General features: G+C 38.4%; 3 protein-coding genes across 3 annotated transcripts; all 3 read right to left on the minus strand.

The window, feature by feature from the left end:
• Positions 1-3,710: 3,710 nt before the first annotated feature.
• Positions 3,711-9,628, minus strand: LOC115665941 (protein STRICTOSIDINE SYNTHASE-LIKE 10-like). The gene is made up of 3 exons (XM_056302922.1): positions 9,138-9,628; positions 4,977-5,240; positions 3,711-4,632 (listed from the first exon to the last, which is right to left on the minus strand). Exons 1-3 carry the CDS (start codon positions 9,419-9,421, stop codon positions 4,062-4,064), a joined length of 1,119 nt encoding a protein of 372 aa, XP_056158897.1. The 5' UTR covers positions 9,422-9,628; the 3' UTR covers positions 3,711-4,061.
• A 4,130-nt stretch (positions 9,629-13,758) lies between these two features.
• On the minus strand, positions 13,759-17,039 carry LOC130134919 (protein STRICTOSIDINE SYNTHASE-LIKE 2-like). The gene is made up of 3 exons (XM_056302905.1): positions 16,709-17,039; positions 14,646-14,912; positions 13,759-14,461 (listed from the first exon to the last, which is right to left on the minus strand). The coding sequence occupies exons 1-3, from the start codon at positions 16,975-16,977 to the stop codon at positions 13,885-13,887; spliced, it is 1,113 nt and encodes a 370-aa protein (XP_056158880.1). The 5' UTR covers positions 16,978-17,039; the 3' UTR covers positions 13,759-13,884.
• Positions 17,040-22,839: 5,800 nt separating this feature from the next.
• Positions 22,840-25,867, minus strand: LOC130134972 (protein STRICTOSIDINE SYNTHASE-LIKE 10-like). Its single transcript, XM_056303079.1, has 3 exons — positions 25,414-25,867; positions 23,977-24,240; positions 22,840-23,638 (listed from the first exon to the last, which is right to left on the minus strand). Exons 1-3 carry the CDS (start codon positions 25,701-25,703, stop codon positions 23,068-23,070), a joined length of 1,125 nt encoding a protein of 374 aa, XP_056159054.1. The 5' UTR covers positions 25,704-25,867; the 3' UTR covers positions 22,840-23,067.
• Positions 25,868-27,956: the final 2,089 nt, after the last annotated feature.

A 27,956-nucleotide genomic window follows, 5' to 3' on the forward strand; every position in this document is an offset into this window, starting at 1 on the left:
GATTCGAAGCATATCCATCAGGAAACCGCACAGATTTCAACCATTGACAAACAACTCGCCTCTGCTCCTTATCCAATGTATAAACTGCTTTCGGTTTTGGTCCCCTGCTGCTTGCATCCACAGCTAGTATTGGCCGATCACAAATATCTCTCATATCTTTTCTTGTGTTCAAGTTGTCTTTTGTTTTTCCGGCGACATCCATCACAGTATTTATGACATTGTCGAAAACATTCTTTTCTATGTGCATGACGTCAAGATTATGATGAATAAGATGGGCCTTCCAATATGGTAGATCCCAAAATATATTGCGTTTTGTCCACTTATGTGTACTTCCGTACTCAAAAGTCGTGCCGTGCGGGTTTTCAACAACAGTTGGAAAGTCCTGCACACGCTCCCAAATTTGATTGCCAATCAACCTCAATGGTGGACGTGTTCTATCAGTCCTATTCTTGCTGAACTCTTTCTTATTCCTTCTGAAAGGATGACTTGGGGGTAAAAATTGTCTGTGACAGTCAAAATAGCTAGGCTTCTTTCCATGTTTTAATCTAAATGACTTTGTCCTCTCCAAACATATCGGACATCCTAAGATCCCATTGTACTCCATCCGGATAACATTCCGTAAGTTGGAAAGTCATTTATCGTCCAAAGAAGGGCAGCCTTCATAACAAATGTTTGATCGGTAGAAACGTCATACGTAGGGACACCTTCAACCCATAGCCGTTGTAACTCCTCAATCAATGGTTGCATATAAACATCTATCAACTTTTTCGGATTTTGCGGCCCTGTCACGATCAATGTCAAAAACATATAAGGTGTCTTCATGCACATACCAGGTGGAAGATTATACGGTGTTAAGATAACTGGCCAGCATGAATAACTTTTTCCTGTTCTCCCAAATGGAGCAAATCCATCGGCACAGAGACCTAACCTGATGTTCCGAGGCTCCATTGCAAACTCAGGGTATGTTCTATCAAAACGTTGCCATGCCTCTGCATCTGAAGGATGACACATTAGACCCTCTTCTCGTTTCATGATTTGCATGCCAAGTCATGTGTTCAAGATGGCTTTAGACGCATAAAGCCTTTGCAATCTGGGATTAAGGGCAGATAAAACATTTGCTTGCATGGTTTACGCTTCCGATTACGACCCGGCCTCCTGTTAATCTTGTACCTAGGTTGGCTACGAATTTGCAAGATTCTCGCATTTTCATCATCTCTCCAATATATCATACAACCCCTACTACATACATCAATCCTTACAACCGGAAGACCTAAGTTATCCACTAGCTTTTTCATATCATAAAAATCACTTGGCATGTTGTTATCACGAGGCAATGATTCCCGCATTACTTCAACAAAAGAGTTGAAGCAATCCGCAGACACATTATGCTCTGCCTTGATATTTAATAGTCGGGCTGTCACCGATAACTTAGTGTGGTCTTCACAACCTGTCCATAGAGGTTCATTTGCTGCTTTCAAGACATCCCAGAACTGATTAGATTGAAAAGTTTCATTATACACATTCTCCTCAAAACCCGTTACTCCTATATCTTCCAATTGTGAAGCATGACTAGTACCCACTTGTTCACGTGTAGGAGTAAAACTAGTACTTGCATGATTTGCTTCTGTGACAAAATTATAACTAGCTGCATCAATCACCATCCTCTCGTATGGGTTCAATTGCTCATAATAGCCACATTCTTCCCTAACTGAAAATTGGTCACTTCTTCCATATCCTTCATCAGATATAAATGGTTCACCATGGGAAGTCCAATTATAATAGTTCGGAGTAAACCCAAATCTAATAAGGTGTTCTCTAACTTGATCACACACAAGAAATTTACCATTACCGCACTTTTTACACGGACACCTTAACTTATTTCCATCCATAAACTCATATTTTACTACTAGCAAAGTCTAAAAATAGTTCCAATCCAAGATTTAAACTCATCTCTGTCAATCCTTGACGTCCGGGTAAGTTCTTATTATACATCCAAGCCCTTTCTCTTTGCATTGTGTCTGTATTAAAATAAAAAATTCTGGTAAAATATTTAAAATATCATATCTATTGTTGTTAATTAAAACCATAAAATTTTGGAAATTATAATTTATGTTATTCACGCAACAATTAATATCAAATTGCAAAAATAGAAAAAACTACAATGTAAAGAAGACTTACCCAAATATTTGACTGAAATATTTGTAGGAGAAAGTGATCAATTTGATGAGAATTGCAACGTCCACTTGGATTGCGAGACCTTCAATTAGGCACATACCCAAAAAAGAATAATCACTTAAGAATCATTTTTTAATAATTTTTAATGTGCGATGGAAACGGAATGTATCCGTCGCAAATTTGCGACGGAATTAGTTTTACGTCGCAAATTTCCGACGGATACTCAACTCCGTCGCAATTTGCGACGGAATTTTCATTTATTCGTCGCAAATTTGCGACAGAAGACTATTTCCGTCGCAAATTTGCGACGGATACTAGGTTCCGTCGCAAATTTTGTGACGGAATTTTATTTATTCGTCGCAAATTTGCGACGGAATCAGGTATCCGTCGCAAATTTGCGACGGATACTCAAATCCGTCGCAAATTTTGCGACGGAATTTTCATTCATTCGTCGCAAATTTGCGTCGGAAACTATTTCCGTCGCAAAACGGCGTGGCCGTTCGGCCTCATCCAAAGGCCGGCGAGGTGTCGCCGGTCGTTAAACCGGTGATGCAGATACAAAAAAAAAAACAAACATAAACATATATTAAAAAAACGGAAATTACAATACAACGACGAATAGTCACGAAGCTAGCTACGACACTTACCGGTACAAAAGCTTTACCTAGATTAATATGTGCGTGCGCGGATTTTGCTTATTTCAGACAAACGAAAGAGGGAGAAAAACGAGAGAGAGCGAGAGAGAGCGAGAGTGAGAGATAGGGTTGGAATATCACGGGCTGATAAACTACGAATTTGCGACGGACGAAGTTTTCGTCGCAAATTTGCGACGGACTTACAATGCCGTCGCAAATTTGCGACGGATTTTGCGACGGTTTTATTTTCCGTCGCAAATTTGCGACAGAAAAACGTTCGTCGCAAATTTCCGTCGCAAATTTCGTGTTTTTTTGTAGTGTTTGTCCTCTCTCTACGTTCTTTGGAGTCCGATTGCCTTGTATTTTTGTGATCAATCTCCTTCGAGAATTTGAATTTGTAACCCCTATATTATACACACACACATATATTCAATCCTTTTTAAAAGCTTGCAGATATGATGAGAGTCAAGACTTAAGTAGTTACGGAGAAACTAGGTTTTACTTAGAAAAAGGAAAAAAATTTAGAAAAATCATTCTCTAGTCATGCACCCTATAGGCTATAACATCTTGGTCATATAATATGAATCGTGAACTTGGTAACACACCCGGTGATAGGATCGTTGTTATGTCCTGAAACGTGTTATGTATGCGTTTTGCATTGTCGATTTGGACATTCAATGCGAGGAGGAAAAGAAAATTTGACATCCTCAAATAGTGACCATTCATGGCGTTGTTCTTGTTAATAATTCACGTGAGCCATTAACTGATGATCGTGAGATCTGAACTTTTATATGAACTACTGCTGAATAGCTAATCTTTTTGTATTGACAAAGCAATGGATAGCTCGTAAGTAGGTGGTGATGGATGCCGACCTACGTGAACGATTCCATTGAGGAGCTCGCCATGTAAACGGACTGCAACTTCTGCGAGGGAAGGTTTGGTGGGTTTCACACATCCAACCACTTGCATAAACTCGGTAACCAAGCCTAGCTTCCTAAGAATTAGTTCCATGTTCTTTGGTACAACCATTGCAAATCTAACTAGGATGCTCGATGTATTAAACGCTTACAGATGACGCAAAAAACAACTTCGACGCAACTAAATCGATAGAGAGAGGAAAAAAAAGGGACTACCCGCTTTGTTTCTTGGTTGAATCGACAATGAAAAGGAGTATATTGTGCACACGACATGCGCTTTAGTTGGAGGAGATCATGACATGGATCGATTTTGCAACTCTAGAGAATACGTAGCTCAATTCAAGTCGTAAATACCGATAAAAGGCCTCATCACTGACCCGATCCACAACTTGTTATCCCTCTCTTCAACTTCACTGATGAACTGCACGGTTTTCCCCTCCTTGTCTTCCACTACTTCCAGAATTTCTCCCTCCTTGCCCAGCTTTACAGCGGTCGCTTCAGCTTTCCCTCCCACAAGCAGCAAGTGCAGCTTTTGGAGGCTAATCGGCAGTCTTAGAGCAAAATTCCCAATTAGAGAATTGGAAAGAAGGAACCTCAGCACCGGTCCTTTCTTGGCATGCAAGGCGACCCAGAACTCGCCTCTAGAGTTCCTCTTGATGTTGTCTGGGTAACCGGGCAAATCAGCAAAGATGTCAAACTTTCCTGCATTAGGGCCCTTAAGCCAAAGCCTCAAGATTCGGCCGGTAGCGCTTTCCGCCACCAGCAGGAACAAACCGTCTTTGCTCAATGCTACTCCATTGGGAAAAGCGAGCCCTCGCAGTAGGACTTTTAGTCCCTTGCTCGACTTATCATACTTCATTAGCCGGCCAGTTCTATTTCCACTTAGAAATGCATTCAGGAATTGTCTGGAAACACAAATTAGCAGCGATAAGTAGCTTCTTATAGGCATCGATAGACATCACTGAGAACAGATTAGAGTATTGATTATTCAGTCATCATAAGAAAAAGAAGTTGGGTGCTGCAGTGGAGGTGTGACCATGACACTTAAAATCAATAGAGAGTAATTGGACCGTGAAACTGATACGAATAACTTCCAAGAAACAATTTGTTATCTTGTTTCCACGTCCTAACCACGTAAAAATCAATAAAGACAGTAATCGTGTTGAACTATCCCACATTATAATGAATACAGGACCCATCGATAGCTAGACATCTTTCTCTTAGTATTGATGCTGTCTGTCTTACGTACCTTCTGTGGTAAGTTGTGCTCGAGTCTGTGAAGTAAATCACATCTTCGCTCTCATCGATATCCAGATCATTGGTGAACCGGAAGGGTTCGCCTTCAGCTTGATTGGCCACCAGAGTGGCCAAACCACCATCTGGACCCACCACCATAAGCCCGAAGTACGCATCTGCAATGTAGAGATCTCCAGTTTTCTTATCGAAACGTAGTCCTAGAGGCCTTCCACAAACATGCTCCAACTCCGGTGCAAATGGGCGGGTGCATTCCTTCCTAGTAGCACAACACCAAGTTGGTGACTTTCCGTGCAAAATATGCAAAAGGAAGCACAATACTGCTGGAAATATAATGGATGAGTGCTGACACTAAGGTAGCGAATGATAACCATTCTGTTCCGGAATGAGTTCCTGAACCAGAAATAGATTTTTCTATTTCTGGTTCCTGGATGAGTTTCTGAGAAAAAAAACCCGTTTGATAATGACAAAAAATTTCTATTTCTAGAACAGAAACCCGTTTGATAACAGCACAAAATTTCTATTTCCTGAAATAAAAACCTGTTTGATAAACAACAGAAAATTCTATTTGCAGGAACAAAAATCCATTTTTTTAGAAATGGAATAAAAATAATAAAAAATTTGAAAAATTCATAAAAATCTTTAAAAAAATTCAGAAAATCCCAAAAAATTGAAAAATTCCAGAAAAAATCATCAAAATGTCGAGAAAATAAAAAAAATTTAGATTTCGAGAAAATAGGAAATTTGTTGAATTTTTTCAAAAAAAATCAAGAAATCAAAAATTTCAAAACTTCACAGAATTGCTTAAAATACCTGTGGCCACCCACTTTTAGTGAAATTTAAATTTTTTTAGGTGCCCAAAAAAATCAAAAAATCAAAAATTTCAAAACTTCACAGAATAGTTTAGAATACATGTGGTCATCTACTTTGAGTGAAATTTAAATTTTTTAAGGTGCCCAAAAAAATTCAAAAACTCAAAAATTTCAAAACTTTACAGAATGGCTTAGAATACCTGTGGCCACCCACTTTGAGTGAAATTTTAATTTTTTGAGGTGAAAAAAAAGCAAAAAATCAAAAATTTCAAAACTTCACAGAATGACTTAGAATACATGTGGCCATCCACTTTGAGTGAAATTTAAATTTTTTTTAGGTGAAAAAAAACATAAAAAATCAAAAATTTCAAAACTTCACAGAATGACTTACAATACCTCTAGCCACCCACTTTGAGTAAAATTTAATTTTTTTTAGATGCCCAAATGGTATTTTTTATTATTTTTGGTTCCTAAAGAAAATTAAATTTCACTCAAAGTGGATGGCCACATGTATTCTAAGCCACTCTGTGAAGTTTTGAAAATTTTTCTTTTTTGCTTATTTTTATTTTTTTTTCGACACCTAAAAAAAATTAAATTTCACTCAAAGTGGGTGGCCACAGGTATTTTAAGCAATTATGTAAAGTTTTTTAATTTTTAATTTTTTATTTTTTTCGGCACCTAAAAAAATTTAAATTTCGCTTAAAGTGGATGGCCACAGATATTCTAAGCTATTTTGTGAAGTTTTGAAAATTTTTATTTTTTTATTTTTTTTATTTTTTTCGGCACCTAAAAAAATAAAATTTCGCTCAAAGTGGGTGGCCACAGGTATTTTAAGCCATTCTGTAAAGTTTTGAAATTTTACTTTTTTGCTTATTTTTATTTTTTTGGCATATACAAAAATTTAAATTTCACTCAAAGTGGGTGGCCACAGGTATTTTAAGCTATTCTGTGAGTTTTGAAATTTTTTTATTTTTTTTATTTTTTTCGGCACCTAAAAAAATTTAAATTTCACTCAAAGTGGATGGCCACAAGTATTCTAAGCCATTCCGTGAAGTTTTGAAATTTTTGATTTTTGCTTTTTTTATTTTTTCGGCACCTAAAAAAATAAAATTTATTCAAATTGGTGGCACAAGTATTCTAAGATATTCTGTGAAGTTTTTAAATTTTAGAATTTTTATTTTTTTTTGGCAACTAAAAAATTAAATTTTCTTCAAAGTGGGTGGCCATAGGTTTTCTAAGCCATTTTTGTGAAATTTTGAAATTTTTATTTTTTTTTTTTTTTATTTTTTTCGTACCTAAAAAATTTAAATTTCATTGAAAGTGGGTAGCAATATATTCTAAACCATTCTATTAAGTTTTGAAATTTTTGATTTTTTGCTTTTTTTTCTCACCTCAAAGATCGTGACTTCCATATGAATATGTGTGTTGAAGAAAATGAATTCTCGAAATGGTTCTCACTTTTGTTCCGTAAATGAAAAACCAACTTTTTTTTATTCTCATTTCGATTTGAATCAGTTTTGGAAGCAAACTTGTCCCGGAAATAGAAAAATGAAATTGCGTTACCAAACGAGTTTCTGGTCCAAAACTGATTCTGAGAACAAAAAACCAGTTCTGGACAAAACCAGAATGGTTTTCATGCAGCACCTAAGGGCGCGAATGATAATCATTCTGTTTCTGTCCAGAACTAGTTTTCTGTTCTCAAAAATAGGTTTAGAACAGAAACCCGTTTGATAACGTAATTCCATTTTTCTATTTCTAGAACAACTTTTTGTTCTAGAACTGGTTTTGGAAAAAAAATCAGAACAAAAAAAATGTAAGTTTTCTATTTCTAGACGAGAAATGAAAACCATTTTTAAAAGAACCTGTCTTCTCTCTTCAAAACACATATCTTCCTAAATTTGGTTCCGGTCTGACCTGATTAGACCGATTCGAACCGGTTCGGTCCGGTTCATTCCCAGAGGCAAAAAAAAAAAATTTCTAAAAAAAATTAGAAAAACCGTAAAAAAAATTAGAAAATTCAGAAAAAAATCAGAAAAAAAATCAAAACATTCAGAAATTTCATAAAAAAAATTTAGAAAATCCAGAAAATTTCTAAAAATCTCAAAAAAAAATTTCAAAAAATCCATAAAAATTGAAAAATTCCAGAAAAATTCATAAAAAATTCCAGAAAATAAAAAAAAAGTCAGATTTCGGGAAAATAAGAAATTTGGCGAATTTTTCAAAAAAAATCAAAAAATAAAAAATTTCAAAACTTCACAAGATGGCTTAGAATACCCGTGGCCACTCGCTTTGAATGAAATTTAAATTTTTTGAGGTGCCCAAATGATATTTTTGAAGACCCCTTAATTTACGGATTTAATAAGGGTTTTAACCCCTAAAAAACCCTAAAAGGGGTTCTAAAAAAATGGATTTCTGTTCCGAGAAATAGAAATTTGTGTTATTATCAAACGGGTTTATGTTCCAAGAAATCGAAATTTTATGCTGTTATCAAACGGGTTTCTGTTCCAGAAATAGAAAATTTTGATCGTTATCAAACGGGTTTCTTTTCTCAGAAACTCGTCCTGGAAACAGAAATAGAAATATCTATTTTTGTTCAAGGAATTATTTCTGTAACAGAATGGTTATCATTTGCACCCTAAAGTTAATTTTTGTTCGGTAGCCCCAACAACTTCTCGAATTAGGAATGTCAACACTCCTGTGCGCTGTCCAAACGTTATGGATTTTCACCAAAGTGGATCAATATAAGACTTCCTAGAGAAATTAGCAGCAGCAGCGGAAACTCCCGTGATGGGGCCTCTCAAATGTAATGCAAGTTACCATGAAACAAAAAGGAACAAGCACTCAACCAAGTCAGAATTCGATGATGGCTAATATGGTTGGAACCATTTACGGGTCATCCTTGTGCAGCGCCAAGCTAATCTTCTCTGTTGTTCCAATACGATTGATCTCTCCAGAGAGTCTAATCTGATAGCAACTTGATCAAGAATCTATTCAACTAGAGAAAAGGTCATCAATCCAATCTAATGAACGCCTTATTAACGGCATTTGTTTCTTGGATTGAAGGAAATACGCACCAAAGCTTAAAAGCACATATGGTGTCACATTGATATGATGGACTGAATCACTTATTGGACAAAAATAACACGAGTCTGTATACTATGTTTTGTAGAGTCCAACATACGTGACACGTGATTTGTAAAATGTGGTTAATCTAGTTTTCGCATCTGAATAATGATCAAACATGCCGACAATGAAGAGCAAAATCTTTTCTTTATCTTAAAAATAAAAAGTGGAAAAAGAAAAACCAAGTGCAGCATGAGCATAACAGCGATTTAACGTCGTACCTCTGAGAAGAAGTGAAAGCGAAGTTGACCCACCCTCGCTCGTCGCCCTCCCACTTCAGGATCTGGCCGTCGGCGACGCCGGCATATGGGCCTCCGCCGCTGGGGTCGAAGGTGAGGCTCTCGGGCCCGTGCGTTCCGCCGACCGGCACCACCTTGGAAGCGTGGAGGCAGTCGTGGGCTCCTGGGATGGGAGGCGGGCGGAGGAGATGGGTCGGTGGGTTCAGAGCTAGGACGACGGCCATGACTGCTAGCACTATTGCGACTGCTCCCAGCTTCGAAGCCATGGCCTAATTCGTTCCGGCGATCGAGACTGCGCTGTTTGCAAGCGAGAGAGGCTCGAGCTCCAGGCTTTTCAAAGGGAGTGAAGCGAGTCCAACGAAGTAAAAATCCAGCTGACGGGTCTTCCCAGAAGGACGGCAAGACTGATGATTGCCAGTGGGAGATCACCCATCTCCGTATTGGATAACTGATTCGTCGTCATGGACACTCTTTTAACTTTTTGCTAAACATATAAAACATGAACAACGTTCGAGGTTGGAAGTCGGGACAAGATTCGACCTGCAGATTCGTTGACTATTCAGTTCGGCGATCATTGGAATATTCAAATTTGTCTAATTCGATTCAGAGTATAAAAATAGTTCCGAGCTTGAATGATTGTGTGTAAAATATGAAAGAAAGGTAGACGAGTTTCGTGGACTCTCTCTCATAATCGCCAGGAGACGTGAACTCTATGCTGAAAGATACTGTCAAGTGGCATCTCCATTGGCCAAAGTAAACAGCACTAATACGAGGTTGATGTGATTGGAAAGTTTTTATTAATAGCAATTATTTTACTGAAATTTTGTAGCTTTCACTATTGTTTGCTTATGCGTAATTACTTCTAAAAAGTGAATCATTGTTTTATTTAGTATGCGTAAGAGTAATGATTCGTCGAACTAATGTTAAAGATTGGGAAAATTACTAAAACAGTCCTAAATTTATTATAATTGTGTCAATTCAGTCCTAAACCTTTTTTTGTGTCAATTCAAACCTTTTATATTTGTGCTAATTCAGTCCATCCAGGCGGCGCTGACATGAACGCCGGCCAATGCTGACGTGACGATTTTTTTATATTATTTTTTATATTATTTTTTGAATTTTTTATTTTTTCCTTTCCTTTTCTTTTTCCCTTTTTTTTTCATCTTCAATCTCTGGCCGGTCGCCTGCGAGGTTGGTCCTGCTGGCTGCTAGTGAGACCGACCTCGTTGGCAACTGGTGAGGTCGGCCTCGTCTAGCCCCTAGCGAGGCTCGACCTCGCCAAATCTGGCAAGTTCAAACTCACCGGCAACTGGCCTCGCAAGAGGCGGGTGAGGCCGACCTCGCCGTCAACTGGCAAGGTTGACCCTCGCCAGCGACCAGCGAGGCCAACCTCGCCAAGCTCAAACTCGCCGGCAACGGCGAGGTCGAACCTCGCCAAGGGCGGGCGAGGCCGACCTCGCCAGTTGCCAGCGAGGACAAGCCTCGCCGTCGCTGGTGAGGTTGGCCTCCCCATCAATCGGCGGGGTTGACCTCGGTTCGGCGACCGACCAGAGGTTGAAGATGAAGATGAAAAAAAAAAGGAAAAAGAAAAGGAAAGAAAAAAGAAAAGAAAAGAAAAAATAAAAAATTAATTAAAAAAATTCGAAAAAATAAAAATAAAAATATTAAAATTTGCCACGTTAGCGTTAACCGGCTGGCCGCCCTGCGTCCACGTCAGCGCCGCCTGGCCAAAATTGGCCGGATGAACTGAATTGACACAAATGCAAAAGGTTTAAGACTGAATTGGCACAAAAAAAAAAAACGGTTTATGACTGAATTGGCACAATTACAATAAGTTTAGAACTGTTTTGGTAATTTTCGTGTTAAAAATTAGGGGTGCCGACGGCTCGGTTTGGGTCGATTTTTCATTTATACCCGATCTGAACATTAAGTTTTTGTGTTTCCGTGACCCGTCCTGAAACTCAAACCACACAAATCCGACCCGAACCCGATACAGTTCCGAGAGAGTTATATAGTGTTTCGGTTTGGTTTTTGGGTTTATGACCCAAACTGTTACAATAATCATTTCTTAACTTTCCGGCCGAACCGTAACAAGACCCTACCCTAAATTATCTGAAATTTTTTTTGTTCTGGGTGGTTTTCGTTTTTTTACACCCCTCATTACAATTGCATTTTCCTCCATTTCTGCCATCCCACTTACTGGTTGATTATATATATAAACATACATGCAAACCTACCTAAAAAATTGGGTGAAAGCCATATTTGTAATCAACCAAGCAAAGGCATTGTGAGAGATTTCTTCCGACGACGAGAAATGGAGGAAAACAAGACCCCTTATAATCTTGCATATAGAGTTTATATGTGAAAATTAAGCCATTCAGCATGTAAAATGTGAGGTGACCCTTGAGGAGGATCACAATGCTTCAATAATCATTAGATGGGAGTTCCCCAAATCCATCAAAACAAACTCCATAAGTCGAAATCGAATAAACTCGTCGTAAATGGCACAAAAACTAGATGGCGTGTTGAAAAGCAAGCTCTCTAACCACCTCGATAGAACGACTGGAATCTCGCGCCTCGTGAAACGCGAGGTCTCATGCTTGGTTCCTATTCGGCGCAATCCCTGGGGGGACCAGGGTCACGAAGAAGTAATTCATCGCGAATCTCCTAACCTAGACATAAATATTGCCCGCCTTAGTTCGATACGCGAAAATTAACTGGGGATATCACGTTCTTCTCTGTCTAGCTGAGATGCGTCGGCGTGTCATCTTTACTTCCTAGGTTCGTCCCTATGCATGCATTTAAGGCCCATAAGAAGTCCCATTGAGCCCAAACTTCGAATCGCCGGACAAGCCCATGGTTACTCTAGGCCCAATTACTTCTAATTTCTGCTGATCCAACTAAACACAAAGCCTCAGACCAAAAAAAAAAAACTAAACACAAAGCCCCTTTGTTCGTATCCACAAGCCCATAATTGTGCCATGACTTTTTTGCTTTCCTTGTTAACGTCCACTTCATCTCATCTTCATCGTTCTAATCGAGATTAGGACACTCGTGTTTTGCCATGTGAGTTTAATAGAGCAATAGGCGCGCTTGCATTCCCAGTTCAATGACATGGGGTTCGAATCACACCATCCACGCATCCTCTCGAGGCGGGGAACTTGAATCTGTATGCTCCGATATTTATCCTATGCACGTGAGGTTGAAATCTCGAGTCTTATCCGAAAACTTTTGTTTCGCCATTTAACTCTCCCGTACCATCTCGAGTTAGAAATCTGGATCCTCAATCGCAATAAGGCATCATAACAATACAATTACTATAAAAAAAAAAAAGGCCCCCCTTTTTCATCTCCGAGAAAAAAGAATTCACAAAAGGGGGGGGGGGGGGTAAATCTTTTTCAATGGATTTTTACCCCTGGGTTTTCAAAATTACCAAGATAAAAATAGGACCTACATCACCAGGCAAATTCGACCAAAAAAAAAACTAGGGGAAAATTTCAATTAAGAACCCCAAGTGGGGTCAAATTCTCAAAAAAGGATCCAAAGTGAACATAGTGTCAAATAAGGGCCTGAAGTGCCCAATCAGTCTCAAATAAGGACCTGGGTCGCCGGCCGGCCAAAATACCGGCCGGCCGGGAAAAATGTTACTGTTCCGGCATCGGAACAGTAACTTTTTATTTTTTTTATTATTTTCTTTCTGTTTTTCCTTTTCTTTTTTTTTTCTTTTCCTTTTCCTTTTCTTTTTTTTTTCTTCTATTCCTCCGCCGCCGGCCAAAATCCAAAGTGAACATAGTTACAACGACTGCTTCTCCGATGAGGGCCCGGCAATCGTGCGGTCGGAGTATCGATCTTTCATCGCGCCCATCGCAACTTGAATTCCTCTATTTCATCATAACTGTTACATAAATTGTCATGACACATAGTTCAAAAATGCGCACTTAAGGCACATTGATACGTAGAAAAACGCATAACAGCAAATCCTCTCTGTTAAAATATTTAGATAATAAATCACGCTTTCATTTGCTTTTTAAATAATTGATAGTGGTCACACAAAATTTCACATAATATCAGAGCTGGAGGTCCTGAATTCGAATCTTTTCATGCCCCATTTACCTCCCCAATTAAATATTTTCACGCTTAGTACTAAAATATTTAAATAATAAATAACGTCTTCTTTCTACAGTTTAAACTTTTAGAACAGGAAAACTAATATCTGTCTCATTTGTTTTGAAGTCGCCTCAAATCGCCCATTGCGTTAGACTGTACTATAATGGCTCACTCCATCCATTTTATTGATAAAATCACTTGAGCTTTTCCTCGTACAAGAATAACACAATGTGTGCGTATGAGCACCGGTTTGTATTTCAAACAACCTAGCTAGAAGTTAAAACATGTAAACATATAAACTAGCTAGAAATTTTGATTGAACAATAATAAGGCAAATATATCAAGATCACCTTAATTAAAAATTTGAATGCTAAATATAAAGTTATGGGAAATCACCATTTCTGATTATTTTTCTCCAATCATGAGCCCACATCTTCCAAAATTAAATGGGCTGTCAGTATTTATTGCTTCCCTGCTGAGGATCAGAAAAAAAGAAGCTATAAAATGTTGGAATTAATCGTGCCACCTATCAAATCCCTTGCTCATTCAAACAAAAAAACAAATAAAAAAAATCCTTATTACATTCCACAAACTTTTTTTATCTTTCACCCCTTCCCGTTTATCAATTTTTGGCCTTGTAAAAGCCTGCAAACGGCATATTCACGGACCCGATCCAAAACCCTCCATCTCGTTCCTGAACTTCACTGATCGACCTCCATTGATTCCCCACTCTCTCCTCCAAGATCTCCACCACCTCACCCTCCTCGCTCAACCTCACTCCCATGCCTCTCCCTCTCCAGCTCGTGTACAGCCCGTGGATCTTCATCACGTCGATCGGTAGCCCGAGCAAGAACTTCCCCATCCAGGAAGACGATAAAACCAGCCCGAAGATCTTGTTCCTTTTCGAAAAGATGCCCACCCAGTAGCCCCCTCTGGGGCTCCTCTTGATGTTTTCAGGAAAACCGGGGAGCTGGGCGAAAATCTCGACCTTCCCTGCTTTCTGGGATGGTTTTAGCCAGTACCTGAGGATTTTGCAGGGGACTGTCTCGGCGACTAGGACGAAGTCGCCGTTTTCAGCTAGGGCCACTCCGTTGGGGAGCGAGAGATTGTTCAGGATTGTCGTCACGTGATTGCTTTCCGGGTCGTACTTCATTAGCCTTCCCGTTCGATCCCCGCTCAGTATTAGAGGAATATAGTTCCTGCATTGTTATGTTGATGGCATCTCCATGAAATGCATTTCACCTGAAGAACATGTATATACTTTCTCTCCCACAATACATATTTTCTTTTCACCATACAGTGCGCGTCACGTACGGTCCATTACGTACATGCAGTATGTTCATGCATGAGAAAGGCAAACGATGTTATATAGTGTACACGTACCTTCGTTGGTACTGCGAGCTGCTATCGGTGAAGTACACAGCTCCACTGAGTGGATCAATGTCCAAGCTGTTGGTGAACCGAAAAGAAACACCATCTGCCTGCGTAGCGACCGCCGTGGCCAACCCGCCGCCAGGGCTGACGACAAGCAAGCCCATGTAAGCATCGGCAATGTAGAGACGGTTCGTTCTCGGGTCGAACCCTAGCCCCATCGGACGTCCACAAACGTGTTCCATCTCTTGATGCTCGTGGCGCTTCTCGCACACGTCTCTGTAAATATAAGAAGAAACCGAGACACTTGATTAGCAATGAAATCGAATGTGATCCTCCGTTCCTGGATCGTACTCTTCTAAGGGGACTGAATCGATGAGAGGTTGTATGTCAGATGACGGGAGATCAAGATGTTAAACGGCTTGCTGTGAAGAGATTAACTTTAATATCTAAGTGTGAAGAACTACACTCAAACTTCAAGGTTTTAGCTGATTAGATTAGTTAATTTCCCCTTGCCGGCTAAGGACGATTTAACAATACCCTTTGTTCTAATCTCACCAAACACAATAAAGACAAGTCAAACGTAGTTGCTTGTTAGGTTTTCGTTTCTAACATCCGACGATCAAACAAAGAAAGGAACTCACTCACATAGACCAACACGCCAATTCCGAAAGGCCTAATAACCAAAGTGCCGACTCTCAAACTTGTTATTTAAACTACCTTCGGGGTAATTATATAAAGAATGTACAATCAATCAATCTGTCCCGCGTACAAATTTTCTATTATTATCTAGGATTAATTAGGGGGCGAAGTGGCGTGTGGACAAGCTTAGCTGATTTTTCCAATTACCATAAAATACACGAATGAAGGAAAATACGACTCGTGATGCACGTAGAGTGTGCATGACAACGATTATGTGCCAGAGAACTGATTATGCTTAGAAATGATTCTTTTTTATTCCGTGCCCGAAAATAATTTCTAAACATTTGAAGGCATTTAGTAACTACAAAAAATTTCTATTCTTGAAATAGAAAAAAAACATAAATGCGTTTGGCAACTACACAAAATTTCTTTTTATTAATATTTTGAATTTTTTAATATTTCTTTTTTTTTTTCTTTATTTCCCTTCCCTTCCTTGGCCATGGCTGGTCGCCGGCGCCGACGACGAGCCACAGGCAAGGGCCGGCGAGGGCATCGCGGCCCTCATCGTTGCGACCCAATCGAGGGAGATGGGTTGCAACGGCAAGGTTGAGCCTCGCCATGGCTGGGTGAGGCCTCGCCGTCGTGGCCGCAACGCCCTCACCAGCCCTGACCTGTGACCGATCACCGGTGGCCGATGGCCGGCGGCAAGCCAGGAAGAAGAAGAAAGAAGAACAAACCAAGAAGGAATAAGAACAAATCAAGAAGGAAGAAGAAAATTAAGAAAAATCAGAAATGGAAAAATTATTCTTAGAATCAGGAAACTACTTTTTTTTTTGGCTTTTTAATTCTGTTCCAAAACTGATTCTAGGAATAATTTTTTACAAATTTATGCTTGGGAACAAAAAATTTAACAAACAAATTTTTGTTCCCAAACTGGAATAAAATAACATAAATTTTTATTGTTTGGTAACTTGCCAAACAGCCCTTAGTGTTTTGAACTTCAGAACTATGATCTTGTGAAACTTTCTTCCTTAGCATGCCAATCCCTCGCTTCCTAGGATTACCGAAATGGGTTAGTAATGCCAAATGCGAAAGCGGCGGGATCACAAGCTGCTGGCCCAAAGGAGAAAACAATAAATTAGGTCAAAATTTTATTTAATGGAAAATGAATTACTCAATTCATATTTTTGGCTTTGTGTGTGAAGAGAAAATAATTCACGATAATTATTAATTAGCTACACCTTTTCGTGCGACGTGCGCCAACCTCGATGGAATCGTCAACGACGACCGCATCCCACCCCCTCTCTCTCTCTCTCTCATCGTTTCACTGTTCACCAGAACATCTACCGGAGGTCGCCGGCGGCGCACAAGCTAATCAACCCTAAGCCGAAAACATGCAGACGAGCTCACGGTTTAACATGGATCGCGCGTACCTGCTCGGAGAAGCGAAAGCGAAATCGACCCAGCGGCGCTCCCCCGCTGCCCACTTCACGATCCGCCCGTCCGACAAGCCGGTATACGGGCCATCCCCTCGCGGATCAAACGCGAAGCTCTCCGGCCCGATGGCGCCGCCGTCCATCGGAACCAGCTCAAGGCCATCGACGGCCCCGACTTCGGGGGCTATCGGGGCGATGGCGAAAAGGACGGAGACGACGACGGCGGTCGCCGCTAAGAAGAAGGAGAGCTTGTGCTTCATATCCATGGCCCGTATATGATCTCCTCGGATGTCTTCTCACCACTCTGAAAGATGGCGAGCGACGAACGACACGATGGTACGTGGTGTTTGGGAAAGGAACGACCTTTATAAGAATCAGACGTCGAACATTAGATCAAAGGATGATGTGGGTTCACTCTATAATAAAGAGAGATAGTGTGATGGGCGAAATTAATAGGGAGGCACTATTTCCATTCTCTGTATAACTAAATCTACCTAACTTTTATCAAATCCACAAAATAGCCGTCAATCGTTCAATTGCAATTTAAAGTAGCGGTCCCAAATTTATTTACTTTCCTTTTTTTTCTAGTTTTCTGTTTCTATCTAGGATTTAATTGTTGGATTCAATTTCAAATGTATATTAATAGGCACTATATTTTTTAATTGTTGGACTTTACTTCCATAAAAATTAGTTTTGTTGAAAACAGAAATTTTTAAGAATCCTAGTTCTTTTCTACATTGTCATTCAAATTTATGGATAAATTATCAAGTAGAATCTAGAAATAATTTAACATAAACAATTTTTTAGCACAATCATTTTCTTATAAATTTTCACTTTTGCTGTGCATATCACTATCCAATCCCGTATTTGTGTGTGTATATAATTGGATGATCAGATGAAGAAAAAAATTCTTTATAGATTTTCCAAAATAAAATCACAATTACATTCTCCAGCGAGAAACTTTAAAGATGAAATCTAATAAATCAAAACATTGCATGAAATGGGTTTTTTCAAAATGCCAATAAAATCTCATTATTTTGGATTAACAAAAATTAATAGAATGTTTATGAAAATATATCATGATGTCTTCCCGTGCATGATATTTTAAGTGTATCCTAGATATTTATGTAACATCTTACATGCTTTTCGTAAAAAATATCTCGCCAGTAGAAAGGAAAATAGACAAATTCTTTAATGTAGTTAGTAAAGAGACTTGATACATATTTTCGTCTAATGAAATTAAAAATAAAAAATTCACCAAGAAAGTGAGCTTTTAAAATAAGAAAAACAGAGAATAGATAAGTTATTATAAAATCCATGATGAAAAAGAGACTTTTAAGTTTTTATCTATATCAAAAAATTTGTTTATTTTCCTTACTATTGGTGAGATACTTTTACACGGAGCATATAAAACGCTATAGGAATATCTAGGAATGCACTAAAATTCTTTAATACACTAAAAAAACAAAACATGTGAAATACTTAATTATGGCAACTAGATCCTAAATAGAAATAGAAAAACAGAGAGAAAAAGGAAGAAGTGATGGGGCCATCACTTTGTAATTGAATGATCGAGGGCTATTTTGTTTTTTTTTTTTGTGTAAATTGGGTGGATTTAGTCATATAAGGAGTGAAAATAGCAATGCCCAATGAATATTGCTAGAAGATATGTGGGCAACCGTGCCACGTAAAACTGCCGGCATAACTAGATCGGCACGTCAGCGATTTCTGACAAAAAATGATAGGAATGACTAAATTAGCAAATTGTAAAAAAGTTTATGATTAGTCATCAAAAGGAAATTTGTTAGAAAAATTCAGATTTCGGGAAAATAGGAAATTTGTTGAATTTTTTCAAAAAAAATCAAAAAATCAAAATTTTCAAAACTTCATAGAATGGCTTAAAATACCTGTGGCCACCCACTTTTAGTGAAATTTAAATATTTTTAGGTGCCCAAAAAAAATCAAAAATTTCAAAACTTCACAGAATAGTTTAGAATACATGTGGCCACCCACTTTGAGTGAAATTTAAATTTTTTAAGGCGCCCAAAAAAATTCAAAAACTCAAAAATTTTAAAACTTCACAGAATAGCTTAGAATACATGTGGCCACCCACTTTGAGTGAAATTTTAATTTTTTGAGGTGAAAAAAAAAGCAAAAAATCAAAAATTTCAAAACTTCACAGAATTTTAGAATATCTGTGGCCACCTACTTTGAGTGAAATTTTAATTTTTTTAGGTGCCAAAAAAAAAATAAAAACATAAAAAAATCAAAAATTTTAAAACTTCACAGAATGACTTAGAATGCCTCTAACCACCCACTTTGAGGGAAATTTAATTTTTTTTAGGTGCCCAGATGGTATTTTTGGTTTTTTTAATTTTTTAATTTTTTTTCGGCACCTAAAGAAAATTAAATTTCACTCAAAGTAGATGGCCACATGTATTCTAAGCCATTCTGTGAAGTTTTGAAATTTTTAATATTTTGCTTTTTTTTCTTTTTTTCGGCACCTAAAAAAAATAAAATTTCATTCAAAGTTGGTGGCCACAAGTATTCTAAGCCATTCTGTGAAGTTTTGAAATTTTTTCTTTTTTGCTTTTTTTTTTTCCGGCACCTAAAAAAAATTAAATTTCGTTCAAAGTGAGTGGCCACAGGTATTCTAAGCAATTCTGTGAAGTTTTGAAATTTTTTATTTTTTTATATTTTTCGGCACCTAAAAAAATTTAAATTTCGCTTAAAGTGGATGGCCATAGGTATTCTAAGCCATTCTGTGAAGTTTTAAAATTTTTGATTTTTTACTTTTTTTTTATTTTTTTAGGCACCTAAAAAAAAATAAAATTTCGCTCAAAGTGGGTGGCCACAGGTATTTTAAGCCATACTGTGAAGTTTTGAAATTTTGCTTTTTTGCTTATTTTTATTTTTTTGCATCTAAAAAAATTAAATTTCGCTCAAAGTGGGTGGCCACAAGTATTCTAAGCCATTCTGTGAAGTTTTGAAATTTTTTATTTTTTTATTTTTTTCGGCACCTAAAAAAATTTAAATTTCGCTCAAAGTGGATTGCCACATGTATTCTAAGTCAATTATTGAAGTTTTGAAATTTTTAATTTTTTGCTCTTTTTAATTTTTTTCGGCACCTAAAAAAAATTAAATTTCGCTCAAATTGGGTGGCCACAAGTATTCTAAGACATTCTGTGAAATTTTTTAAATTTTAGATTTTTTTATTTTTTTTATTTTTTTTTGCATCTAAAAAAAATTAAATTTTGCTCAAAGTGGGTGGCCATAGGTATTCTAAGCCATTTTATGAAATTTTTTATTTTTTATTTTTTTATTTTTTTCGGCAGCTAAAAAAATTTAAATTTCGCTCAAAGTGGGTAGTCACAGATTCTAAACCATTCTGTGAAGTTTTGAAATTTTTGATTTTTTGTTTTTTTTTCCCACCTCAGAGATCGTGACTTCCAGATGAACATGTGTTTTGAAGAAAGAGTTCTCTCAGAAATGATTCTCATTTTTGGTCTAGAAATAGAAAACCTACTTTTTTTTGGTTCTGATTTCTAGTTCAGAATCGGTTCTGGAACAAAAAGTTGTTCCAGAAATAGAAAAATGGAATTACGTTACCAAACGGGTTTCTAGTCCAAAGCTATTTCTGGGAACAGAAAATCAGTTTTGGACAGAACCAGAATAGTTATCATGCGCTACCAAACGGGTGCGCATGATAACCATTCTGTTCCAGAATGAGTTCCTGAAACAGAAATAGGTTTTTCTATTTCTGGTTCCAGGATGAGTTTCTGAGAAAAGAAACCCGTTTGATAACGACCAAAAATTTCTATTTCTGGAACAGAAACCCGTTTGATAACAGCACAAAATTTCTATTTTCTAAAACACAAACCCGTTTGATAAACAATACAAAATTCTATTTCCAGGAACAAAAATCCATTTTTTAAGAAATGGAATAAAAATAATTAGAAAATCCAAAAAATTCCTAAAAATCTCAAAAAAATTCAAAAAATCCAAAAAAATTGAAAAATTCTAGAAAAATTCATCACAATTTCCAAAAAATAAAAAAAATTCAGATTTCAGGAAAATAGGAAATTTGTTGAATTTTTTCAAAAAAATATCAAAAAATCAAAAATTTCAAAACTTCATAGAATGACTTAAAATACCTATGGCCACTCACTTTTAGTGAAATTTAAATTTTTTTAGGTGCCCAAAAAAAATAAAAAATTTCAAAACTTCACATAATAGTTTAGAATACATGTGGCCACCCACTTTGAGTGAAATTTAAATTTTTAAGGTGCCCAAAAAATTCAAAACTCAAAATTTCAAAACTTCACGAATGGCTTAGAATACCCGCGCCACCCACTTTGAGTGAAATTTTAATTTTTGGAGGTGAAAAAAAAACAAAAAATCATAAATTTCAAAACTTCACAGAATGACTTAGAATATCTGTGGCCATCCACTTTGAGCGAAATTTAAATTTTTGTAGGTGCCGAAAAAAAAATAAAAACGTAAAAAATCAAAAATTTCAAAACTTCACAGAATGACTTAGAATGCCTCTAGCCACCCACTTTGAGCGAAATTTAATTTTTTTTAGGTGCCCAAATGGTATTTTTTATTTTTTTTATTTTTTAATTTTTTTTCGGCACCTAAAGAAAATTAAATTTCACTCAAAGTGGATGGCCACATGTATTCTAAGCCATTCTGTGAAGTTTTGAAATTTTTGATTTTTTGCTTTTTTTTATTTTTTTCGACACCTAAAAAAAATAAATTTTCGATCAAAGTGGCTGGCCATAGGTATTTTAAGCCATTCTGTGAAATTTTGAAATTTTTTCTTTTTTCCTTATTTTTATTTTTTTCCGGCACCTAAAAAAAATTAAATTTCGCTCAAAGTGGGTGGCCACAGGTATTCTAATCAATTCTGTGAAGTTTTGAAATTTTTTATTTTTTTTATTTTTTTCGGTATCTAAAAAAATTTAAATTTCGCTCAAAGTGGATGGCCGCAGGTATTCTAAGCCATTCTGCGAAGTTTTGAAATTTTTGATATTTTACTTTTTTTTTCGGAACCTAAAAAAAATAAAATTTCGCTCAAAGTGGGTGGCCAGAGGTATTTTAAGCCATTCTGTGAAGTTTTAAAATTTTTGCTTTTTTTGCTTTTTTTTTTTGGCATCTAAAAAAAATTAAATTTCGCTCAAAGTGGGTGGCCACAGGTATTATAAGCCATTCTGTGAAGCTTTGAAATTTTTTTATTTTTATTTTTTTCGGCACCTAAAAAAAGTTAAATTTCGCTCAAAGTGGATGACCATAAGTATTTTAAGCCATTCTGTTAAATTTTGAAATTTTTTATTTTTTGCTTTTTTTAATTTTTTTTCGGCACCTAAAAAAATTAAATTTCGCTCAAATTGGGTGGCCACAGGTATTCTAAGACATTCTGTGAAGTTTTTAAATTTTAGATTTTTATTTTATTTTTTATTATTTTTGGCATCTAAAAAAATTAAATTTCGCTCAAAGTGGGTGGCCATAGGTATTCTAAGCCATTTTGTGAAATTTTTTATTTTTTCGGCACCTAAAAAATTTAAATTTCGCTCAAAGTGGGTAGCCACAGATTCTAAACCATTCTCATGAAGTTTTGAAATTTTTGATTTTTTGCTTTTTTTCCCACCTCAAAGATCGTGACTCTGGATTTAACATGTGTTTTCAAGAAAGAGTTCTCTCAGAAATGATTCTCATTTTTGGTATAGAAATAGAAAACCTACTTTTTTTTTTTGTTCTGATTTCTGGTTCAGAATCGGTTCTGAAACAAAAAGTTGTCCATAAATCAGAACGGTTATCATGCGCTATCTTGGTGGTCACCAACTTCATGAAAGTGGCTTGATGTGTGAGGCCCACCAAACCAACCCACTCACAGAAGTTGCTGTGCGTTTTATAGGGCGAATCTACTCAATGAATCGTTCACGTAGGTCGGCATCCATAGCCAGCTACTTATGAGCTACCCATTGCTTTGATGATGTCTCAAAAGTCTTCATTGGCAGACCTGGGGGAGGCTAAAGATCACTAAGCTGGCTATGGATGCCGACCTACGTGAACGATTCATTGAGTAGCCTCCCTAAGAATCGATTCCACGTTCTTCAGTACAACCATTGCAAATTTAACTAGGAGCTCGATTTATTAAACTATTACAGACAATGCGACAAACCGACTTCGACAAGGGTAAATCAATAGAGAAGGAGAAACAAACGAATCCCTCTCTGTTTCTCGGCTGAATCGACAACGAAATGCAGTACAATCAGATTATGCGCACGGAAGACAGCTTCAGATGGATGAGATCATGACACCCATCAATTTCACAACTCAAGAGAATACGTAGCTCAATTCAAATCATAAATGCCGATATAAGGCCTCATCACCGACCCGATCCACAACTTATTATCCCTCTCTTCAACTTCACTGATGAACTGCAAGGTCTTCCCCTCCGTGTCCTCCACTACTTCCAGAATTTCTCCCTCCTTGCCCAGCTTGACAGCGATGGCATCAGCTTTCCCTCCCACAAACAACGAGTGCAGCTGTTGGAAGCTGATCGGCAGCCTTAGAGCGAAATTCCCAATGAGAGGATTGGAAAGAAGGAACCTCCCGATCGGTCCTTTCTTGGCATGCAAGCCGACCCAGAACTCGCCTCTGGAGTTCCTCCTGACATTGTCTGGGTAACCGGGCAACTCAGCAAAGACGTCAAACTTTCCTGCATTAGGGCCCTTAAGCCAAAGCCTCAAGATTCGGCAAGTAGCAGTTTCCGCCACCAGCAGAAACAAACCCTCTTCGCTCAACGCTACTCCATTGGCAAAAGCAATTCCTTGCAAAAGGACTTTTAGTTCCTTGCTCGACTTATCATATTTCATCAACCGGCCAGATTTGTCTCCACTTAGACATGAATTCATGAATTGCCTGGAAACACAAATTATCAGCAATAGCAGCTTCTTGTAGGCATCAATAGACATCACCGAGAACTAATTACAGTATTGTTTGCTCAGTCATTATAAGAAAAAGAAGTCGGGTGCTGCAGTGGAGGTGTGAGTCTGTGACTACACAAAATCAGTTAACTGGAGACACTGATATGAATAACTTCCATATAACAATTGGTTACCTCGTTACCACGTCCTAACCATGTGAAGATCAATAAAGATAGTTATCATGTAGAGCTATCCCACATTATTATGAATACAAGACCCATCAATATCCAGACATCTTTCTCTTAGTATTGATGCTGTCTGTGTCTTACTTACCTTCTGTGGAAAGTTGTGCTCGAGTCTGTGAAGTAAATCACGTCTTCACTCTCATCGATATCCATATCATTGGTGAACCGTAAGGGTTCGCCTTCAGCTTCATTAGCCACTAGAGTGGCCAAACCACCATCTGGACCCACCACCATAAGCCCGAAGTATGCATCCGCAATATAGAGATCTCCAGTTTTCTTATCAAACCGGAGTCCTAGAGGCCTCCCACAAACATGCTCCAACTCCGGTGCAAATGGGCGAATGCATTCATCCCTAGTAGCACAAGGCCAAGTTGGTGACATTGCGGGCAAAATAAGCAAAAGGAAGCACAATATTACAGGAAATTTAATGAACGAGTGCTGACACTGAAATTGGTTTTTGTTCTGTAGCCCCGACAACTTCTCGAATTCGGAATGTTAGCACTCATGTGCTCTGTCCCTATGTTATAAATTTTTACCAAAGTGAATGAAAATGAAACTTTCTAGAGACAGTTAGCAGCAGCAACAGAACTTCCAATGTTGGGGCTCTCAAATTCAATGCGAGTTACCATGAAACCCAAAAGGAACAAGTACTCAACAAGTCAGATTTCGATGATGGCTAATCTGGTTGGCCCATTTACGCATCATCCTTGTGAGGGCCATGCTAATCTTCTCCATCATTCCAAAACGATCAATCTCTCCGGAGAGACTAATCTGATAGCAACTTGATCAAAAACTCTATTCAAACTAGAAAAAGGTCATCAGTCCAATCCAACAAATGCCTTATTAGCTGCATTTGTTACTTGGATTGAAAGAGATACACACCAAAGCTGAAAAGCACACACGGGGTTAATTTGATGTGATGGACTGAATCACTTACCACGCAAAAATGACAGAAATCTGCATACTTTCTTTTAGAGTTCACCATAAGTGACGCATGATTTGCAAAATGTGATTAATCTAGTTTTCGCATTTGCAGTAAACAAACCACAAAATCGTCAACCAGGCTTTGGACGACATTTATGCGCACAATCAAGAGTCCGGTCTTTTCCGCTCAGTCTGATTAAGCATTTGCGATACGGCATAGAATCTCACCTCAAATAACAAAAAAAAAACAAAGAACGAGTAACTAACATGGATATTGCCCTAAATTTATCTCACATTTCTCGCCAACAGCAGCAAGTGATGCTTAGCATATACTAAGATTGCTCCACAAATTAGTATACTAAGCGGCGTGGCCGACTGCATTTGTACAAATTGGTCATGTTCTCTGCTATGTTATGTTACTCAAATATATGAAATTTGGTGAATCAAGATAACGCCAACATACTGCACGCCAGCAACGGAAGTAAACCAGGACGATCGAACATGTCAACAATGAAGAGCAAAAATCACTATTTCATTATAGAAAATAAGGCGAAAGAAAAACCAAGTCGAGCACGAGCAGACCAGCGGCTCAACGTCGTACCTCTGAGAGGAAGTGAAAGCGAAGTCGACCCACCCGCGCTCGTCCCCCTCCCACTTCAGGACCCGGCCGTCGGCGACGCCGGTGTACGGGCCCCCGCCGCTCGGGTCGAAGGCGAGGCTCTCGGGCCCGAAAGCCCCGGTGACCGGCACCACCCTGGAAGCGTGGAGGCGGTCTTGGGCTCCCGGGACGGGAGGCGGATGGAGGAGGTGATGGGTCGTCGGCGGGTTCAGACCCAGGACGACGGCCGCGATTGCTAGCGCCGTGGCGGCTGCTCCGAGCTTCGAAGCCATGGCGGTGATCGAGAACAGTGCTGCTGTCGCTGCAAGTGAGAGGCTGGGGGAAGGAAGTGAAGCGAGTCAAAACGGAAGTACAGTCAAACAGACGGGTCTTCTTCCCAGAAAGGAAGGAAGGAAGGACTGGTGCTGCTAGATTGCATCCGATTTACCTAACTTCCATTATCGAATAATTTATGGATCGTCGAACGATCACCTAACTTCCATTGTTAATATAATTCATTGATCAAAATTTGTTGAGAAAATTCATTCGATTTGAAAAGTGAATCAAGCGTCATTTAGTATGTTTAATAGTGCTCCGGAAACATTTGTCAACCTTATTTTTTAGATGGTTTAGAAGATGACGCTGCAATTTTAAACCTAACTAAAATTAAAATTGGACCAATATCCCTGTTTTGTAGCTCATCAATAAAAGGTGTTGGAGAAGATTTTCTCAGGTAAGAGAGGGTGGAAAACACGATCATTTTATTACAGTTGTGTAGGTGGAGTCTGTACGTGAAAACTTAGCACGTAAAATGCGGGGATGATGTTTGAGGAGGAGGATCACAAAAAGCTTCATCAACCAAATGGATGGGAGTTGGCCAAAATCCATCAAACAAACTTCATGAGTTAGAAATCGAATGCATGTAAATAAGATGGCATGGTGGAACGCAAAATCTCTAAATCCCCTTAAAAGAGCAACCGTAATTTTTGCACCTCATAAGATGCGAGGTCTCTCGTGTTCGGGTGCAAACTCGGCGCAATCGCTCGGGAGCCGGGGCAATAAGAAAATAATTCATCGCGAATCTCCTAATCCGGACATAAATATTGCCCGCCCTAGACAGGATCAACTTTTATAAATTCAGTCCGGCATTCGAAAAATTAACTCGGGATATAACCTTTATCTCTGTCTAGTGGAGATGCATCAGCGATGCTACTACCTTTGCTTCCTTTGTTCTTGTCTTCGGATGCATTTATGGGCCCATCAGAAGTCACATTGAGCCCAAAAAACCTGGCCCACCAGCCAAGCCCATGGTCGCTAGAGGCCCACTTACGAAGCCCGTATCAAAAGCCCACGATAAGCCAATGTCTCTTTACATTCCTGATTTACATTCAGTTCAATCTCATCTTGATCGTTCGATCGAGATTAGGACATTCGTTTTTTTCCTCTAGTGAGCTCGATCAAGCGAGACGCTCGATTCGCGAATCATGCCATTCATGCATCCTCTCAATGCGGAGAGTGTGAATCTGTATGCTCGGATAATTACTCAGTACACACAAGATCGGAAGCTCGAGTCTTATCCTGAAAACATTCGTTTCACCATTCGACTCTCCCGTACCATCTCAAGTTAGAGATCGGGATCTTCGATCTCGACAAGGAATTACAGCAATATAACAATAGTGAAATTTTAGCGATTTAGTGATTATTATAATCTGTGGAATTATAGGGAGAAGACAGCTTCAAATGCACTCCAAATCAAAATTCTTATTAGTCTCATATTTGTCCACATCCATATTTGTCAAATTTCCCTTTTTATTTTTAAATGGCGGTGGACTTTCAACCCACAATGCCCGGCGAGAATCGTGACTCGGAAACTCAACAGCAGAAAAAGATGTCCCCTTGCTTCTGAACAACCAAATCTTTCTGGGAATAAGAGATTTATTGGAAACAATACTGGTAGATCGCTTCAGGATTGTATCGTCGGACATAAGGGACCGGAGCCCGGGAACTGACCGCGATTTTGTGTATTATTTACCCGGCCATCCGTCGGTGACCTGGTCAATTGTTTCGGGGTTCATCCCCGGTCTTGGGGGACCAGGGACAGGCTTCGAAGGACCGGAGCGTGGGAAACTGGCGAATCGGGCACGAGGGCCGAATACTCAGGCTCAACCACTAGGGTCCTGAACCTAATCTTGAGGGTCCGTATGAGCTCGACCTTGGGGAATTAGGCCCGAGCCCTAGGGTCCGGCGGTATTTTCGGAAAATTATTTTTGATCTGATTTTTAGAGGGAAAGTCATTTTCTCAAATTTACGTATAGGCTTTTCATCAACTGTACAAAATTCCTAGGTGATCTAAGCATAGAAAGATGGGGAGAGTATTTTCTAACTATAAATTTTCCACGAAACAATTGTACCCTCGGTACATTTCATTCTAGAGCCAAGTATAGTGAAAATTGAACAATAGAAGGATCGGTGCATTGTCTTGTCGCACAAATTTCGCTAACCAAACTCTAATGTAATAACGAGAGGGAACAAATAAACCCCATTTG

The sequence above is a fragment of the Syzygium oleosum genome, unplaced genomic scaffold (genome assembly GCF_021117445.2).
Source record: "Syzygium oleosum isolate NSW1041296 unplaced genomic scaffold, Sole_v2.1 Sole_v2.25, whole genome shotgun sequence".
In the NCBI taxonomy this organism is placed as follows: Eukaryota; Viridiplantae; Streptophyta; class Magnoliopsida; order Myrtales; family Myrtaceae; genus Syzygium; species Syzygium oleosum.

Bases quoted from the DNA above. Each gene is read 5' to 3' on its own strand.
- LOC115665941 (XM_056302922.1), bottom strand. From the start codon at position 9,421: ATGGCTTCGAAGCTGGGAGCAGTCGCAATAGTGCTAGCAGTCATGGCC. The intron at 5,241-9,137 runs GTACGACGTTAA...TTGTGCTACTAG, and splicing joins GCTTTCACTTCTTCTCAGAG to GAAGGAATGCACCCGCCCAT. The intron at 4,633-4,976 runs GTACGTAAGACA...TTGTGTTTCCAG, and splicing joins AGCACAACTTACCACAGAAG to ACAATTCCTGAATGCATTTC.
- LOC130134919 (XM_056302905.1), bottom strand. From the start codon at position 16,977: ATGGATATGAAGCACAAGCTCTCCTTCTTCTTAGCGGCGACCGCCGTC. The intron at 14,913-16,708 runs GTACGCGCGATC...TTATATTTACAG, and splicing joins GCTTTCGCTTCTCCGAGCAG to AGACGTGTGCGAGAAGCGCC. The intron at 14,462-14,645 runs GTACGTGTACAC...ATAACAATGCAG, and splicing joins AGCTCGCAGTACCAACGAAG to GAACTATATTCCTCTAATAC.
- LOC130134972 (XM_056303079.1), bottom strand. From the start codon at position 25,703: ATGGCTTCGAAGCTCGGAGCAGCCGCCACGGCGCTAGCAATCGCGGCC. The intron at 24,241-25,413 runs GTACGACGTTGA...TTGTGCTACTAG, and splicing joins GCTTTCACTTCCTCTCAGAG to GGATGAATGCATTCGCCCAT. The intron at 23,639-23,976 runs GTAAGTAAGACA...TTGTGTTTCCAG, and splicing joins AGCACAACTTTCCACAGAAG to GCAATTCATGAATTCATGTC.